This window comes from Marmota monax, unplaced genomic scaffold (assembly GCF_021218885.2).
Source record: "Marmota monax isolate L192 unplaced genomic scaffold, Marmota_monax_Labrador192_F-V1.1 WCK01_AAM20220418_F8-fsc00008, whole genome shotgun sequence".
Classification (NCBI taxonomy): Eukaryota; Metazoa; Chordata; class Mammalia; order Rodentia; family Sciuridae; genus Marmota; species Marmota monax.
Window position 1 is genome coordinate 6,028,143 of NW_026694432.1, and position 18,042 is coordinate 6,046,184.

Below are 18,042 nucleotides of genomic sequence, written 5' to 3' on the forward strand. Positions count from 1 at the left end.
TAAAAGAATTGCTGGAAAATAAGGCTGAAGGCGTGAGCTGGAGCTTAAGTGGAAAGGACTTCAATGCCAAACCAGGACCAAGAGGGAGAAGCTGAAGAAGTCTGGTGTAAGGGGGAAGCCCTCCTGTTGCGGAAGGCAGAGGAAGTAATCTGACAGGAAAGGAGCTGATTGGCTACATTCTGGGGGAAGTGTAGTATAATAAGTGTCATCGTGAGTTTGGAGCTGATTCTCAGCTACATCAAGTCTGAGAAATTAGGCAACATCTCCTGATCCAGCTATCTATTTTAATCTAATGATTATATGAGGGCCAAAAAAGAAAAATTCTCAGTGAAAAGCAAATTAAAAGCTGCATACTGAATTAGGTATGTACCAGCATGACTTGAGTAGGGGTATGTGACAACCCAGTGGATACCATATTGCTAGAAGGACCAACAGAGTTCCCGAGACAGACCTATAATAGAAGAGAAAGGCTCTGGTGGAGTGAACCAGTTTCCACAATAGGTCTAGAGGTTGAAAAGAATGATAACTGGTTGAATATGATGGCTCTTAAGTAAACTCACCCTATCCTGGCTACTCTGATAGCAGTAGAGGTGCCCAATGAGAAGAATAAGTAGAACAGCTTAAACAACACTGCTTCCTGTTCCCATAACAGAATGTCATATGGAGGGAGTCACCTTCTCACTTTGCAAGAGACAGCCATGTTCTCATGTTGTCACAATACATTAGGAATTGGCCAGATCAGGCAGAGGCATTCAAGGCCAGCATCTACAATACACTTGGTGATAGAAGCCAGAGGAGCACAGTGGCTTGGACTCATGGGCACAGTTTTGAGGCTTTTGCGGGGAACATTGCTAGGGATTGACATTTCTGCAAGAGCAGGTGGGAGCCCAGAATTAGCAAGACAGGTGTATCAATGTAAACTTATTTGTACCGCAAGCCGGTATAGATTGGGAACATTTGCCTTGTTGCAAAGGAACTACAAAGCAGCCCAGGGAATTGGACTTTGGTTAGAAACAGAGCCACCAGAAGGCAGCAATTTATGAATGGAGTTGGAAAGATGAGCCTGGCCTGGAGAAGAGAAGTCAGCACCTCTCTGAAGAGCCCAGGGTGAATGCCCAGCAGGCAACTTGAAATGAGATAGGAACAGGTAAAAAGTGGGAGTGCAGGTGACTAATGACCCAACCTCAAGGGAAAATTGATGAAGGGCACTTCACTCACCAAATACCTACATTATACTGGGTGGGCACGTGAGAGGTGCTTTCTTCATTATATTGGTGATGCAAGTGTTATCTCCACTGTGTAGTTGGAGAAGCAGGCCTAGAGAAGGAGCGTTCATTTATTCATCAAATATATGCACAAGGAATAGGAAGGTTATAAGACACAGTTCTTTTCCTTGAGGATCTCAGAATATCACAGGAGAGAGACTCAGAGGCAAATCATTTTATTACAGACTTGTGTTTAGATGAGAATAGATGCAAGCACAAGATGCAGTGAAACCACAAAGTTCCCCAAATCACAGAGTCCGTAAGTGTCAGCCAGCACACTTGGTCGAGACTTCAGCACTATCATTCTAGCTGCAGATACAGTCGTCAGAACCTTCAGTCATAGTTTTGAGGAAGGGCAGTAGCCCTTGCTGCTGACACAACATGTTTAAGAACAATAAAAGGCCACCAGGAATTGGAAAGTGGCATGGTGACCTAGCAGCACCTCTGACCAGGTAGAGATGATGGTGGCCTCCTAGTAACCAGGCCATGGAGACCCTCCCCTGGAATAGAATGAATTTCAGAGTCTAGAGGTGGCCATGGGTGGTTCTAGATATTGGAGCCAATGGGACACTGAAGTTAGGAAACCAGCATGTCCTTAGAGGGACAGATTAAGGACAAACTGGGATTGAGAGGAGAGGCCACATTGGAAGTGGCAGTGAGGATATGAGAGTGAAATCACACAATTCTTGGGCCAGTAGAACTTGCCCACTCTCCAGGATCATCGTCTCCTGTTTGCTGTTTTCGAGTCCAATGGATCCTGACAGGACTGCATGCCTTTTTGAAAGCATCTCCTTTGCTATTAATTTGGCTTTTACTTTTCTTCTGGGCACCAGATCTGGAAGAAGCTGGGGGCCCCAATTTTTTCTAGGGATGCTGCAGGGTAGCCCAGGCAGGCCTTATACATCTGTGGGGCATGTGAATCACAATTCTCTCTGGGACAACAGGCAAGACAGGGTGAAGCCAGAGGATCTGAGACAAGGAGACTAGGACTAGAGAGATGACAGAGGGTAGATGGAAAGCGGAGCAGCTTGGGGAAGACAGCCTCCCTGGGCAGGTGGCTCCATTTGATTTCCGATTTAAAGGGAAGGCTTAGATAGCCAAGAAGAAAAAGGCTAATAAGAAAAATATTAAACTGCAGTGTGTGTGTCCCCAGGGACTTTCTGTTGCCATGACTGACCTCCCGGAGAGCGCCATTCGTTCCCGAGCATGGCAGCTTTATAGGCATTTGTAGGCCTGCAAAGAACACCAATTTGCTGCTGCAGTTTGTTTTGATAACTGAAACTTTCAATAAATCTATATTAAAATCAAAGGGAAAATTAACTAGGCCCCAGTGAGGGGCACGAAGATAAGGGAGCACATTACCACCCTGGCCTCAGCCACCCCACATTTGTCTCTTAGTTCAGATTCAGGTCACCAGGGAGATGAACGACCCAGGCTCAGGGGGAACAGCCCTGGTGAGAGCAGGGAGAAATAGGTATGGCCAGGTCCAACCCCACTGCTCCTCGAGTAGCAGAATAATGCCAGGGGGTAGAGATGGCAGGGAGAACATAGTGTGGTGGAGGTCATGGTGGGAAGAGGCACTGGAGATAGAGGTAGGAAAGGGTGAGAATAATAGTAATACTACTATTTGCTGAACTCTATGCCAAGTATTGTGCTAAACACTTCTGTAATTTAATTGTAGTTAACAGGTAGGTACTAGCATTATCTCTACCTTAGAGATGAAGAAAACTGAATCTCAGAGAGGTGTGTGATGTGCCTAAGGTCACAGAAACAGAACTCAAACCTGAATAGGCTCTTTCTCAGCCCACGTTTATAACTCAACCATCCTGTCTTATATAGAGAGACTATGAAGGCAGCAGCAATTTTTCTAGTTCCCAGATAAAATGATTTCAGACCCAGTATGAGTTTTCCTAACTATGCCAAGTGTGGGAGCCCTGGTCCAAGTTTTGGGAACTACTACTCACTGCCCTTCAATTGCTAGTTAAGGTCCTGGTTTTTGTCGGCTTGCTGTTTTCCCTGGTGGTTTGAAGGGTAGTAGAAGCAACTTGTTCTCAGTGTTCACTTTAGTCAGTTACTTGATTCAGAAGCCAAGAGATTGCCTAGGGTATACCTAAGTCTGGGTACTGGACTTAGTTCACTATCTGTGTCTCCAAATTCACTTGCCCCATCTGCACCCTGACACAGAGTCTTGGCCACTTGCTTACTGAATAGTCCAGCTGCCACTATCACCTCATCTGGTTATCTTAGCCTCCCCTGGGAGTGAGGGTAAGGTTTTGACACAGTCTCCAATGTGTCCACTGTGGTGGTGGGACTGCAGCAGGCCCCATTTGGTCAAACCAGTCTTTGACTCCTCCCATCACTTCTAGTTTCAGATGAACCACTATGCTCCAGGGTGTGGAATCTGGCGCCCCCTGTGGTTACCAAAATGGTGGGGTAATATAACCCTTTGTTTCTTCCTGAGGTGTGACTCTTTCTCTAGGCACATCTGGAATACAAAGAGTAACTAGCTGTATTCTTTGAAGCTCTCATTAACTTGGTAATACACTGTCCTGTATTGTCATTCCATTTCTCCGGCCTCACTTCTCTTTCCCTCTTACTCTTGCTGCCTTGGGCTTATACTTCCCATTTAAATCTAAGCACATAAGCTTTTTCTCAGGCTGTTTTCTAGGAAACCAAATGGCATACTATAGAGCCAAGGTTTGAGAGACCCAAATGTTGCATTAAGTAGCAGTACAAGGAAACAAGTATATATTGAACTCTTCAACTGTTCTTAATAATAGAACAGTTATATGCAGTAATGAATACACACACACACACACACACACACACACACATATATATATATATATATATATATATATATATATATATATATGCAATAATGAATGCATTTGCCTTATCTTTGTCCAGAAAGGGTTTACAGCCTGGTGAGGTCCTAGATGTTGTACAGTTGAGTCCTAGAGCATCAAAAAGAAAAGACCACATTCTAGGATGTTGGGCTGGGCCTTAAAGAAGGTCTCCAATCCAGATGGGTAAATGTACTTGATTCTCATAGTTGAGAAGTTTGCCTGTGTCATATTCTCAAGCCAAAAGTTAGGATATAACAAAGCCAGAGACCAAAGAAGCCAACTTACGGCCTCTTATTTTTATATTTACATTTTTATTTTTACATTTGCATTCCATCTCCTGTCCCTATTGCTGTTTATTCCCTCATTCATTCACAAACATTTATTGCATGCCTGCTTTGTGATTGGCACTGTATTGGGTATAATTGATGCAACATGAACAACACTGAAATAACATCTATCCTAAAAGAGCTTAAAGTCCTGGAGGAGAGATGCAAGGAAATAGACAATTATATAACACTGATCCAATGGAGTTTTATTCAGCCATAAAGAAGAATGAAATTATGTCATTTGCAGGAAAATGGATCGAATTGAGAATGTTAGGTTAAGCAAAATAGGCCAAACTTAGAAAGTCAAGGATCATATGTTTTCTTTCATATGTGAGAGCTAATGAGGAAAAAGGAAAAGAAAGGTAGGAGGAGATTTCATGAAAACTGAAGGGAGATCAGTATTAGAGGAAAGAGACCAGGTGGAGGAAAGAGGGGAGGCAAAGAAGAAATATTGTGGGATGATATTGGCCAAATGATATATTTTTTAACTTTTTTAATATTTATTTTTAAGTTGTAGTTGGATACAGTACTTTTATTTTATTTATTTTTATTTATGTGGTGCTGAGGTTGGAACCCAGGGCCTCGCACTTGCCAGGTGAGTGCTCTACTCCTGAGCCACAACCCCAGCCCAAATGATATTGTTATATTGTGTGCATATGTAACAATGAATCCCATCATTAAGTACAATTATAATGCACCAATGGAAATATGGAGAAAGGAAAAAAAAAACACTAATACTGAAATACACAGTAGAATAATTGAACCCATTATGTGGATGAAATTAAGGAAGACATTCCCTGATATGGGGATTACCAGACATTTCCAGCTTAGGTGAAAACCTTATGTTAAGATCTTAGAGGTGGTCCAGAAATGACATCATCGTTTTAAGTGAAAATGTACACATGGAGACAGAGGAGCTTGGTAACTAAAGCTGGTTGAATGTGGTGGTGTTGGTGCTGGCTCATAGCTGGATCCCTGATTGGGAAGCTGTCAACATCATCATTTGCTTATTTAAGACTGAGGTTTCCCAACTCATAAACTGGAACCCATAACTTCCCAGGCAACTGGCTTTGGTAAGAGTTCTCTCCAGGTGATTGGAGAGATTGTAGAAGCTTCCCACAGCTGCAGCCAGAAGCCTTTTCAACCCAGAAGCTTCCCTCTGAAGGGACATGAACAAGTCAGTTCCCTCCTCCCTATGCCCTTTAGAAATCTAAGCATTTTCTTCCTAATCTGTCTACCCTCCTCCCAGATCTCCCCTAGGCCCACATTCAAAAGTAGATGATAATAATTACTTGTTGAATGAATGAATCAGGAGAAAGTGTCACCTAAACAGAATGTCATTTTATGAGCCTATACTCACCTTATGCGTATATTGAAAAGTGGGGAAAAAATAGGTGTGGCACCTGAGTCGCTCTAGGGCTGAGGAAGTGTTCAGTTTTTAAAAAATCCCTTTCACTGCTCAGAAGTGACCCTCCCCTTCTCTTCCGAGTACGTGCAGTTTCAAAACTACAAGTCCCATAAGGCCGCCACTGGCAGTCACCATCTTCACATACTTTAGCGCGCATGTCGGCGGGAGAGCGAGCATTTGGGGAGAAGAAGCCCTGCCCCACTGCAGCCCATTGGTCAAAGGGGCCGACGGCGGGCTCAGCGGTTGGCCACTGCGCCCGCCCATCCGTCGCGTCGGTCGGGGTCAGAGTGCGCGGAGGTGAGTCGGTGTGTTGTGGACTCGTGGTGCTGGCTGCCGCTGTTGAGGCGGCCGGGAACGGGCGGTGGGGAGCAGGCGGAGCTGGCCCTGCCTCTGCCTGGCCGGCGCCGCTGTCGGCGCGGGCCGCGCCCGCCGCGGTCAACTACCCTGAGCGCCTGCTGAGGCCGAGGGAGACGTCGGGGCCTGCACCTGGAGCAAGCCTGCCGCGCTGGCCCCGAGGAGGGGGCGTTGCCATGGCGACAGCCTCTCCCGCAGCTGATGGGGGGCGGGGGCGGCCCTGGGAAGGAGGGCTGGTCTCCTGGCCCCCTGCCCCTCCCCTTACGCTCCCCTGGACTTGGATGGGTCCGAGTTGGGGGCAACACCCTGGGGTGGGTGATGCTGAGAGCCCCCTCCCCCAGCCTAGGCCCTGGTTAATGCATGCGGGTGGCGGGTCGTGGCTTGTATAGTTTCTGCAGTTTGGGGTGCTGGCCGGTGTGCTCACCCCCGATGCATGATCTACTGAGTAGCGTTCTGGTGTAGGGGGAGCGGGGCTGGGTTTTGCCAGACAGATTGGGTGAGTTGATTAAGGGGGCTGACTCCTTACTTGGAATTACTAGAGAGGTTTGACCAGAGAGGCTAGAAACAGCAAGGAGATAGTAGAGAGAGAATATCCCCTCTCCCCCTCCCGACACATGCACACAAAATTAGCAGTTTACCTCTGTAAATTTGAAGCGATGGAAGGAGTGAATCAGGGCCTAACCTGGCTACCTTTCTGTTTGCCTTTCCTGCAAGTGGGCCAGCAACAGGTGTTTTCTTAAGACAAAAAACATTAATTTGGATTGAGGCATAACTGTGAGTTCTTGCAAAATGTAACTTTCTTTTAAAATTTATTTATTTTTTGTTGTTGCTTCTTGTTGACTTGAAAGATGCTAGATGTGGGGGTCCCTCACTAGGTATGTGGAATTTGTTCCTACGGCTGAATTTGGCAACGAATAGTGGCCACTGTGTTTTTCTGCTAGAGGTCTCTGACCACTGGTATGGCATTTGCTCTTGTCAACATTTCATCAGTTTCCCAGCATTAGGGCAGCAAAACATGAATTTCATTGGCTAAAGACTATTCTCTGTTTTAATTATAGTAGGTTGTGATTGGATGTGTTTTTTTTTTTTTTTTTTTTTTTTACTTGTAGTACTGGGGATTGAAACTAGGGCTTCCCATTTGGTAAGCAAGTGCTCTATCACTGAGGTACATCCCCAGCCCTTTTTTAAGTTTTATTTTGAGATAGGGTCTTGGTAAATTTGCCCAATCTGACCTTGAGCTTGCCATTCTCCTGCCTCAGCTTCCCAAGTAGCTGGGATTAAAGGTGTGGGCCTGACCTGGTTTTCAATTGTAGAGTTGTTACCAGAAATTGACTTCATCAAATTCTGCTTTATTCTGACTTTATCATATACAGTATACCTTGTTTTAGTGGGTTCGTTCTTGGAACCTAAGTATATTATACCTGAATCCCCTACCATTTAAAAGCCAATTTATAAACAGGGACTTGGAGTGTGACTCCACTAATGTGTGTCTGTGATCTTAGTTAGAAACCTACTTGGCTGCCTTTCAGCAAGAGGTGCAGAATGGGGGAAGGGAGCTGCCAGTAAGTGATTGATAAGGTTTCCTTTATGGATTCTGTGTTGCTTCACTGGAGCTCAGAGCACTTTGGCAACTTAAGCACTCCAAATTAAAAGCTCATTAACAATTCCTGCCCAAAGATCCTGTAAATAATCAGCTAGCTAGGTCATAGAGCTTGCCTAAGAGTGCCTCCTCCAACTTGAAATTTCTAAATAAAAGTGCTTATATTCCCTTTCATTTTGAAAAGTGTTTTCTCTGTGGTGGGGTAAGTTAGTGAGTGGCCTTTTCCCCGAGGACCTGAGTAGAATGAAGTCTTAAATGTGTATAATGGTAGACAGGAATGTATTGGTTCCACTTGTGCTTCTTTGTGTAAAGGACATCACTAGCTTATAGGATCATCATGCAACTTCTGGTTCTTTGGAAAATCTGAATTAGGTGATAAATAGGATAGGTGTCCATTGATGGTTTGAGTTGGGGTTTGGTTACTTTGACTTTCTTAGAACTTGAAGCAGAATTGGAAATATCCTGAAAGTGTTTCCTGGTATTTGTGGCCATTTGCAATATGGCCTGTGGGTTTGTGGCAACTAACCCCTGCCTCAGTCCTAACCTAGCCTTAGTTCCTGAGTTTGGAATATTGTCAGCCTTACTAGTATCTCCTTGTCTAGATAGGATTCTGAAATTGTCTAGTGAGCCACCACTTCATGGCCATCTTTCTCAGCCCAGGCTCAGACACTGTAAATATTTGATGTTTCTAGGAAGTAAGTCTCCTTACCAAGAAAAGGATATTACTAGAGAACATGAAATCCATCATTCCAAAAACAAATATGGTACTAATAGCTTCTGGAAGTTCTGTAGGAAACTGTTTTTCTACATAGATAGCTGTTATCCCAAAGTTTTGAGTTTAGGAATTTGAGGTGAAGTATGATCCTTAGTGGGGATTTGATCCTTTGTGTTGAAATAGACTTGTTGCAGAGATGTGTGTTTGTCCACAGCATTGGGGCTTTCCAGCTCTCACAGAACCTTCAGCATCCCCAGCTGCCAGTCTTGGCATCTTCGAAGTAAGGAGAGGTGAGAATCCTGTTGCATGGTCAAGTTTGACTTGACTTCTTTATCAGTATTTGGGCTTGGTGGGGGTGGGGGTGGGACTGGTGCAGATTGATTTTCTGTAGCTTCTTTTATTAGGCAGCATATGCTCAAAACCTATGGAAACTTCCCTAAGACTTTAAATTGAGAATTGGAATTGGGGATTCAGACTCTTGAGCTCTCTCATGATTTTTTTAATGGGCATCTCATAAACACCCTTTACTTTCAGGATGGTTGAATAGAGCTAGAATAGTCCTTTATCCTGAGAAATACATGTCTTAATACAAGAGGATGAAACACATACATTTGATTCTTTTATTTTAATATTTTTTTAGATGTTGGTTATTTTATTCATTTATTTATATGTGGTGCTGAGAATCGAACCCAGTGCCTCACACATGCTAGGCAAGTGCTCTATCACTGAGCCACAACTCCAGCCCAGCCTTTGACTCTTAATGTATTTGACCAAAGCCTTTGTGATATTGGTTTAATTTGAGTTGTGTGAATAGCTTTAAGTGAATAGCTAGTCCCAACCTGTCTCCATTTTGCCAGGATCAGGGGCTTGCTAAAAAGGCAGACTCTGATGATTATTATCTAGGGTCTTGGAGGCAGTTTGTGTAATAACTAAGGGCCAAGCAATTTGCTTGTTTCTGGAATTGTAATGGTGAACGAGACAGCCACTGTCCCTGCCACTAAAGAACTTAAAAATTCATGGGAGAGACAGATAGTAAAGAGACAGTTAGTTATACCTGAGAGTGCTCTAGTAAAGGAAGTGCAAGTTCTTTGGGAGTGCAGAAGTGTCCCTAACCCAGACTTATGTATGCAGGAACAGCTTCTTAGAGGAAGTAACCACTTCACCTAGATTTAGATGAAAACACAAGGAGCCAAGTGTCAGAGCTTTGTTGAGTTTGAGAAAGTCCAGTGTGATTTAAACAGTGCTTAGTACGCAGGGGCAGGAAAGGTAAGTTGATGGCAGAGCCTTATAAACTCTTAGAATTAGACCTGGAGTTATGTGGGTGGGTTGAAAAAGATTAGAAACTGGTAAATCTTTTCTGTAAAGGACAAGATAGTAAATATTGATCCTTTGTGGTGGCTGCTTTACACAACTTGGCAGTTATGTATGAAAGCAGCCATAGACAGTTTGAAAATGAGTGAACATGGCTGTATTTCAATAAAACTTTATTTATAAAAACAGGTGGCATCTGTATTTAATATATGGACTCTAGTTTGCTGTCCCTTAAGAATAGTAGGAAGCCATTAAAAGGATTTAGGTAATAGAGTGATGTTAGTTTTGTGTTATAGAAAGTTTGCTTTAATGTCAGTGTGAAGAATGGATTGAAGGGGACAGATAATACTTGAAACAGACCAATAAGGAAGCTATGGCAGTTACATGGATAGCATTTTATATTTCCCCTTTTGTGGAAGTATTTTGGTCCTTACAATGAAGTATAACTGCATTTTTGTTTTCATGGTTATATTGGTTCTCTTCACTAACTTCTTGGTTATCCACTGTAGCTTAAAGTATGTCTGTCAAGGAATGTGTTGATAATATCAGCTCCTATTTCACAGACTAGAGTAGATAGAAGAAGGGAAAGTTGATATAGAATGAATTCAAAGATTTTGGGAACTATTTTCTTTTTCTAATTTTTTTTTTAAGTTGTAGCTGAACACAATACCTTTATTTTATTTATTTATTTCTATGTGGTGCTGAGGATTGAACCCAGCTCCTTGCACATGCTAGGCAAGTGTTCTACCACTGAGCCACAACCCCCAGCTCTGGGAACTATTTTCTATTGAAGGAAGTATGGAATAAATAAAGCCCTGGAAGGGATATTGGTTTTAGGGTTCATGGCTTAATGTCAGTTGCTTTGAACTTACTTGAACTATACACACAGAAACTGACCCATTTTCCTAAGCTTTCTAGGGAATTGTCCTCTTTCTGTCCTACTCAGTCTCTCCTTTCCTTGCTTGCAGCAGACTGATGACCTTTTCCCAATTTTAGAAATTGTTTCCTGGTTCAGATATGATGATGTGTCAGGCACAGGAACCAAATAAAGTATTTGTTGAGTGTCTAATGAGATTATAGCACAGAGCCCTGTGTTTGCTCTTGACTTTTGTCTTCCACATTGCTAGAGGGAAGCTTGTAGGTTCCACCCCAAACCTGTAGGTTTCTTTTTTTTTTGGGGGGGGGGGGAGGGTGTTACTGGGATTGAACCCATGGGTGTTTAACCACCCAGCCCCACCCCCACCTTTTTCTTTTTTAAGTTTTGTGTTTTGAGACCGGACCTTGCTAAGTTGCTGAGGCTGACTTTGAACTTGCAATCCTCCTGTCTTAGCCTCCCGAGTTGCTAGGATTACAGGCATGTGCCACTGCACTTGGCCCAACCTATAGGCTTCTGATAGTAGTGTTTATGTGACCTTGCAAAAGTGACTTAGCTCTCTGAGCTTCACTTTCCTATCTGTAAAATGGAGATAGAGGACTTAATAGGTTGGTTAAAGGCTTTGGTAATGTATATAAAGCTGTTAGCACAGTGCCTAGACACATTTTTATTACTAATAGTATTTTACACAATGATTTTTTTTTTTTTTTAAAGCAGGAAATAGTTGACAAATACTTTAGAGTCAGCACAGTTGTCATTGTGTCCAAATGATAGAAACAGCCCTGGTGGTGAGAGCCAGCACATAGGAGGAAGTTACAACAAAAGCAAGGCACTGTCCTGCCTAATGGAAAATTTGTACACAGCAGGAGTTCCATTCAGAATCCCAGAATTTTTTGGGGGATGGACCTTAGTCTCAACACCATCAGTAAAGTGAGTTGAATGAGCAGTTTCCCAGTAAATTTCACCTGTGACTAATCATACCTCCTTATTTGTCTGGGGCCATTTATTGATATTGTCACCTTTGAGGCCCTGCATCTTTGTAAAGTGCCTCTTGAATTTTTTAGATTGCTTTTACCACCACTGCAGGAAGTTTTTCAGATAGTATTCATTTCCTTGCTACCATGTGAGGAAACTGAGGCCCATCAAGGTTAAGTGAGTTGCCCAAAGTCATACTGTGACTTACTGTTAAAGCTAGCGCACATTTGCCTCCAGATGAAATTGCGTTTGTTTATTGCTGTGATTTCTCTTTCCTTGAGTGGGAGATGTGTAGTCATTGCAGAACTGCAGTCTGATACATGCCTTGTCCATATCTTTGAGGCTTCATTTGAGTCCTACTGTATCTCTTTGGTTCGTTTGGGTTTTAATGTTTGATGACTGCTAGGACCAGACCTGTTGGGAAGCAGATTCCCTTTGGGTTGTTGTTTTTAGCCTTTTCTCCTTTGGGGACATTCCTTGGGGAGCCTTGGGTTACAAGAGATTGCTTTGATATGTTCAAAATTGTGCCTTGTGCCCCACAGCTACAGGTAAAATCAAAAGGCAGATAATTTATGGGAGTGTCAAAGCTGGCCGCTGGCACCTCGGGAGGCCATTAGTATGCCTGTTCAGACCCTCTGTGTCCTTGCAATTGATTCCTCTTTGCATGAGCCTGATTTGGGAAGCTGTAGATCTGTGGGTAGTGATTGGATGTGACAGTCCAAACACCGGTCCCTAAATTAATCCTTTTAATGGTATTCTGGCACCAAGGCAATTTCTCTTTCTCTCTCTCTCTCAACTGGGGAGGACAGAATGGGGTGGACTGGGAGAAGAATAGAAAGGAAGGAAGGAAAGAAAGAAAGAAAGAACCTTTGTTTGGTGCCTGGGTCATGCTCTGTTTTGGCATGTTCTAATTCCAGAGCAGTGGACTTTGGGCATATTAATTCATTCAGCAAACTCATACTTAACTTTGTGCCTGACCCTGTGCTGGATACTGGGAATACAGAAATGAACAAAATGTAGTCCTTGCACCTAAGGGTCTAACTCAGTGTTTCTCAAGCTTTTAAAACTCTTTCACCATTTAGATTTAAAAAATAAATCTCACTGGGCGCGGTGTACACATCTGTAATCCCAGTGGCTAGGGAGACTGAGACAGGAGGATCACGAAATCAAAGCCAGCCTCAGCAATTTAGTGAGGCGCCAAGCAACTCAGTGAGACCCTATTTCTAAATAAAATTCAAAATAGGGCTGGGGATGTAACTCAGTAGTCGAGTGCCCCTAAATTCAATCCCTGGTACCATAAATAAACAAACAAATAAGTAAATAAATAAATCTCATGCCCTTCTTTAATGCTGTATATGAAATTTTAAAATACATGAAGGAGTCTCAAAGTCAAGGCATTAGCATATCTGATATGCTTTCTTTTTACATAAACATGCACACATATGCCTATATATAGCTATTTTCTATTCTTAACTCCTTGAAAATTATTACTAGAAGGAAAACAGATACCTAACATAGAGAAAAGTTACAAAATAAGAATAAACTGCGTTACTGAATAATAAGCAATTAACTTTCTGATGGGTTATCAGAGCTATTAAAAGAGGGAGATTTGAACTGGGTTTTGGAGAAGGGTTGATAATTTGCCTAGTGAAAAATAGAGGGGCATTCCAATATAGAGGGAGTAGCATTTGCAAAAGTTCAGATTTGGAAAAGGAAATGTCACATTTGGGGACCTGGGCAAGAGCTGATTGTAACCTTCCTCCTGCCAGTTTCTCACTCTGTAAGGTGGGAAGATTTGCACCTCTGGAATTGTATTTGAGAAGGAGCTTTGAGTTCTCCATTGTGTTTTAATTCAAGACATCCCTTCCTGTTCCTACTTTTGTGCTCAGGGCTGTAATTTGTTTTTCTTTTTAAAATTATTATGAAATCAAATTTGGTTGATTTAGGTTTAATCACTGCCTAAGTTTGAGTTACTTCTGGTTAAAATCACACCTTACTTAAAAAGAAAAATTGGGGCTGGGGCAGTGGTAGAGTGTTGCCTAGCATGCACAAAGCCCTGGGTTCAATTCCCGGCACCAAAAAAAAAAAAAAAGTTAGATTTTTCTGGGCATGGTGGTGCACATCTGTAATCCCAGCAGTTTGGGAGTCTGAGGCAGAAGGATTGCAAATTCAAAGCCAGCCTCAGCAACTTAGTGAGGCCCTAAGAGACCTAGGGAGACCCTGTCTCATAATAAAAAGACCTGGGGATGTGGCTCAGTGGAAAAGTACCTTGGATTCAACAGCTGGTACAAAAAAAAAAAAAAAAAAAGATAAAGAAAGAAAGAAAAATTAAAATTGATATGCATTGTTAGCCCTGTGACCGATGGAGAATCTGTCAAGTGTGGAAATGTGGGCCATCAAACATGGTAGAGGAAACTAAGAGTACCCAAAGAGTTTGGTACCTTTTATCCTTAGTTTCCTCAGGTGTAAAATGGAAATAGTGTTAACTATTTTTGCTTGACATTTGGTAGGATTAAATGAGATTAAGATCTATAAATCACCAACACAGAAAATGGTGTTTCCCTTTCCTCTTTCTCATGTTTTAACTGTAGCTCCCTTTTATTGAGCACTTACTATCATGCAGAGCATTGTACGTACATTATTTGATTGAATTGAACCCAAGATATTGGTATTATTTTAGCTATTATTACAAAGAATATGCAGTAGAGTCAGGATTTGAACCTAGATTTTTCTGACCCAAGTGTTTTAACAACTAGATTGTATGGCTGTGCTTCAACACCAGTTCTCCATCTTGAAAGCAAGAGCCTAGAAAATATTTAAACAGTATGATCATCCCTTTAAGTACCTCCCATCCTATAGACAATATCTACAGAACAGCACTGTTCTGTACAGAACTGTTCTGTAGATATTGTCTATAGGATGGGAGGTACTTAAAGGGATGATCATACTGCACCCTCCCTCCCTCCCTATCTTATTTGCTGTACCTTAGGAAACAAGACTTTATGTCCCCTTGTGTGTAATGGAGGGGCAGCTGACTTGTAGGACTTTACTAAGAGATGTCGTCCAACTTTGGTCCCTGGAAAGAGTTTGACCAAGTTGTAAGCATGCTGATGGTTTAGCAAACAGCAAGCAAATTATAAATAGTTGCCTATTGATGTGTGCTATTTTGAGCTGTTGAGATGGACCAGTTGAAGCTAGCCTGCTATGGCTTTGTTGTTGCCATAAGAATCTGGTGTTCTTGTAAGCCTTTGGTGAAAGTCCTTAGGTAATTTGGGATTAGCAGTTGTTTCTGAAGCGGGAAGCTCACCTTAGCCCTGCCTTGGAGCAGAAGCTGTGGTTATAGGATAAGGGCAGTGACAGGTTGCAAAGAGGAGTAGAGTGTTTTGTTGAGGTGAGGGTCCTCCTTTAGAGTTCTTCCTTCCTTATCACGTTGGGGTCATCAGAAAGTCGTATAGAGTTTGTGGGGTATATCATGCTTTCTTTTGTCTCCAGTTTGTAGCCTTGAGTGGAATAGACAGAGCCTTCAGATTCCGGTCTATTCTTTGAGACTGTAGAGAAGATTGGGGGATGAGTGGAGAGCTCTACTCCTTGCACTGGAGCCACGGCCTAGTTCTAGAGACCTGGTTCTGTTCTTTCTCTTTCTTGCTGTGTGAACCTTGGGTGCTCCTTTTTCTTCCTGGGCTTCATTTCTACTGGCTGACTAGACTGTGTTGCCTCTGAGGTTTTCTTTTACCTTTGACTGTTTGATTTTCGTAGAAAGATTTCTGGCAGTAAGGATATATTCTTTAATTGAAGATTATGATTCTTGAAGGCATGCGGTCTATTTATGTCCTTACCAAGCAACTTTTTGCTGCCTAAGACAAAGCTTGGGACTAGGTGAGTTACAAACAGATGGTACAGTGTTCTTTGTTGTTGCTTCTGTGACTCAGGGCCTGAGCACCTGTGATGCTATAGGTCAGACCCAGGCAGGGACTTGCCCTAGACTGAAAACTGAAGAAGCTATAGTTCTAGTGGTTCAGGTATTTCTAGTTAGTTGAACACAGGAACCGCCTCTGGTACCTTGGAGTTTATCTGGAAGATATCCCTGCCTCCCAGTCTGGCTTTTAATGGCATGGGTTGAATACAGGGATGCTATCAATCCCCATGTTCCCAAAGATTCTAAGTCTGTGTGGTTGGGGAGGTGGAGTGGAATAGACCACGTGTTTCCTGATGGACTCCTCTGCTTGTCCCATCCCTGAGGCTCCCCTGGCCTGTGTATGTGGAGTTGAAGAATGACCCCCTCCCTCTACTCTCCCTTCCCCCTTCTAGTAATGGAGGCTATAAAATGTCTATTTACCCAAGACACCAGAACGACTCCTCTGTGGTTCCACTAATCTGGTGATTTGGTGCTTCTTTGGTCTCTCAGGTAAATACAGATTGAGTCTTTTTATAAAGGCATATTATTTCCCTCATTAAATGTGTGTCTTGGCACATGTGTTATTTACCTGATAGACAGTAATGGCTGCAGAGGAGCCATTGGTGTCTGTTGTGTAAATATGCTGTACAGAGACCGTCCTCCAGGGGCTGTGTTGCACAGGCCTGTTTCTCCAAATCAGGCTGGCCCCAGGGCAGTCCATATTTACCCCTCTTCTGTCCCCTTTGGAGGATCAGTCCCTTCATTTTGAGGAGAGAATCATTCATATTCCCCCTTGCTGTAGGCTGCTTACTACCTTTAATTTGTTAGAAGTAAAAGGAGGTCTGAGAATAAATGTGTAAATCTTGTTCCCTGAATGAAGATAGTTTGCAGAAATACAGAGAATCATAAACTGTTTCTTTTTAAGTTCTGCCCCTTAACTAAATATTCAGAGATCCTGTTGAGGTTGTAAACTTCGAGACTTATATTCTTCAAACCTGTAACTAAAGTACAAAGACATCAATATGAAAGAGAAGCCCTTCAGCTGCCAGGAGGTACAAGAACAGGTGGAATGTCATGTAGGGAGTGCTGAGGTGTTTCTTGAGTAGCTGTCTGGGGGCCTCAGTGCCAGTGAGGGGATCATGGAATAGGGGCTCTTCTGATGAAGACTCAACTTGATAGAGACTGTTTGGGCTGAGGGGATGCTTTAGGGCTCACTTTTGCCAAACTTGCTGCCAGAGGGTACACGGTGGGGAGATATCTCTCTCCCTCTCTCTCACCCTCCTTCTCTCTCCTTCCCTCCCTCTGTCTCCTTCCCTCCCTCTGTCTCTGTCTCTGTCTCTCTCTCTTTTTCACATACCACTTGTTCTGGTTTTTATTTTTTAGATCACATCATACACAGACTTTATTTATATTTTAGTATTATTTTTTATTTTGCAGTGTTGGGGATTGAACCCAGGGCTTTATGCATGCTAGGCAAGTGCTCTTCCACTAAGCTACACCCCCAGGCCTGCATATGGATTTTTAAAAATATTTTTTTAAAAGTTTGAAACAGTCCTAATTTACATAAAAGTTTTAAGTACAGCACGAAGAATTTTTTCCTGAACTATTTCAGGGTTAAGTTCCCAAACTAATGCCCTATCATCCTGAACACTTTGTATTTCCTCCAAGCAAGGACATTTTCTTAACCACAATACAACCATCAAAATCAGGAAATTTACATTAGTATGTCACCTCCATCTAACTCACAAATCCCATTCAAGTTTTACCAGTTGTCCCAGGAATGTTCTTTGTAGCAAAATGATATGGTTCAGAATCATGGATTGTATTTAGTTATCAAGTATTATTAGTGTCTTTTTGACTTTCCTTGATGTTCATGACCTTGACACATTTGAAGATTACAGGATGGTTATTGTGTAGATTGGCTCTCAATTAGGGCTTATTTATTTTTTTTTATTTTCTCATGATTGGATTCAGGTTGTGCCTGTTCAACAAAATGTTGTAGAAATAATGCTTTGTTCCTATTGTATCTTTCAGATGGCATGTGATTTTAATTGATATTACAGATGATGTTTATTTTTGATCAGTTGATTAAGGTGATGTCTGTCAAGCTTCTGCATTATAAAATCATTTCCTTTTATAGTTAATAATCATTTTATGGAGAGATACTTTCAAACTATGTAAATATCCCTCAATTAACTTTAGTTGTATTCATTTATATTTTTTTGACTCATAATTTCCCTAGTTTATTCAATGTATTTTAATCCATTATTATCATTAATTATTCAGGGTGATTTTTCTGGTACAACAGGATTTTCCAGGCCTATTTTGTTCTTTTTCTGCCATAGCCCTGGAACCAGCCATTTCTCCAAGGAACTCTGGTTCTTTTTTTGGGGGGAGGGGGACTACTGGGAATTGAACTCAGGAGCACTCAACCACTGAGCCATATCCCCAGCCCTATTTTGTATTTTAT

The 18,042-nt window shown here is 42.3% G+C and overlaps 1 protein-coding gene across 12 annotated transcripts in view; it reads left to right on the forward strand.

The window, feature by feature from the left end:
• The first annotated feature begins 6,121 nt into the window (after positions 1 to 6,121).
• Eri3 (ERI1 exoribonuclease family member 3) overlaps positions 6,122 to 18,042 on the forward strand; it is a 133,593-nt gene continuing 121,672 nt past the window's right edge. For 3 of the 12 annotated variants that reach the window (XM_046469482.2, XM_046469487.2, XM_046469486.2), the window contains exons 1-2: positions 6,159 to 6,513; positions 8,732 to 8,807. In XM_046469482.2, coding sequence (XP_046325438.1) covers positions 6,379 to 6,513; positions 8,732 to 8,807 — 211 coding nt within the window. In that variant the 5' untranslated portion in view covers positions 6,159 to 6,378. The other 9 variants (XM_046469483.2, XM_058570802.1, XM_046469488.2 and 6 more) reach the window with 8 other exon arrangements.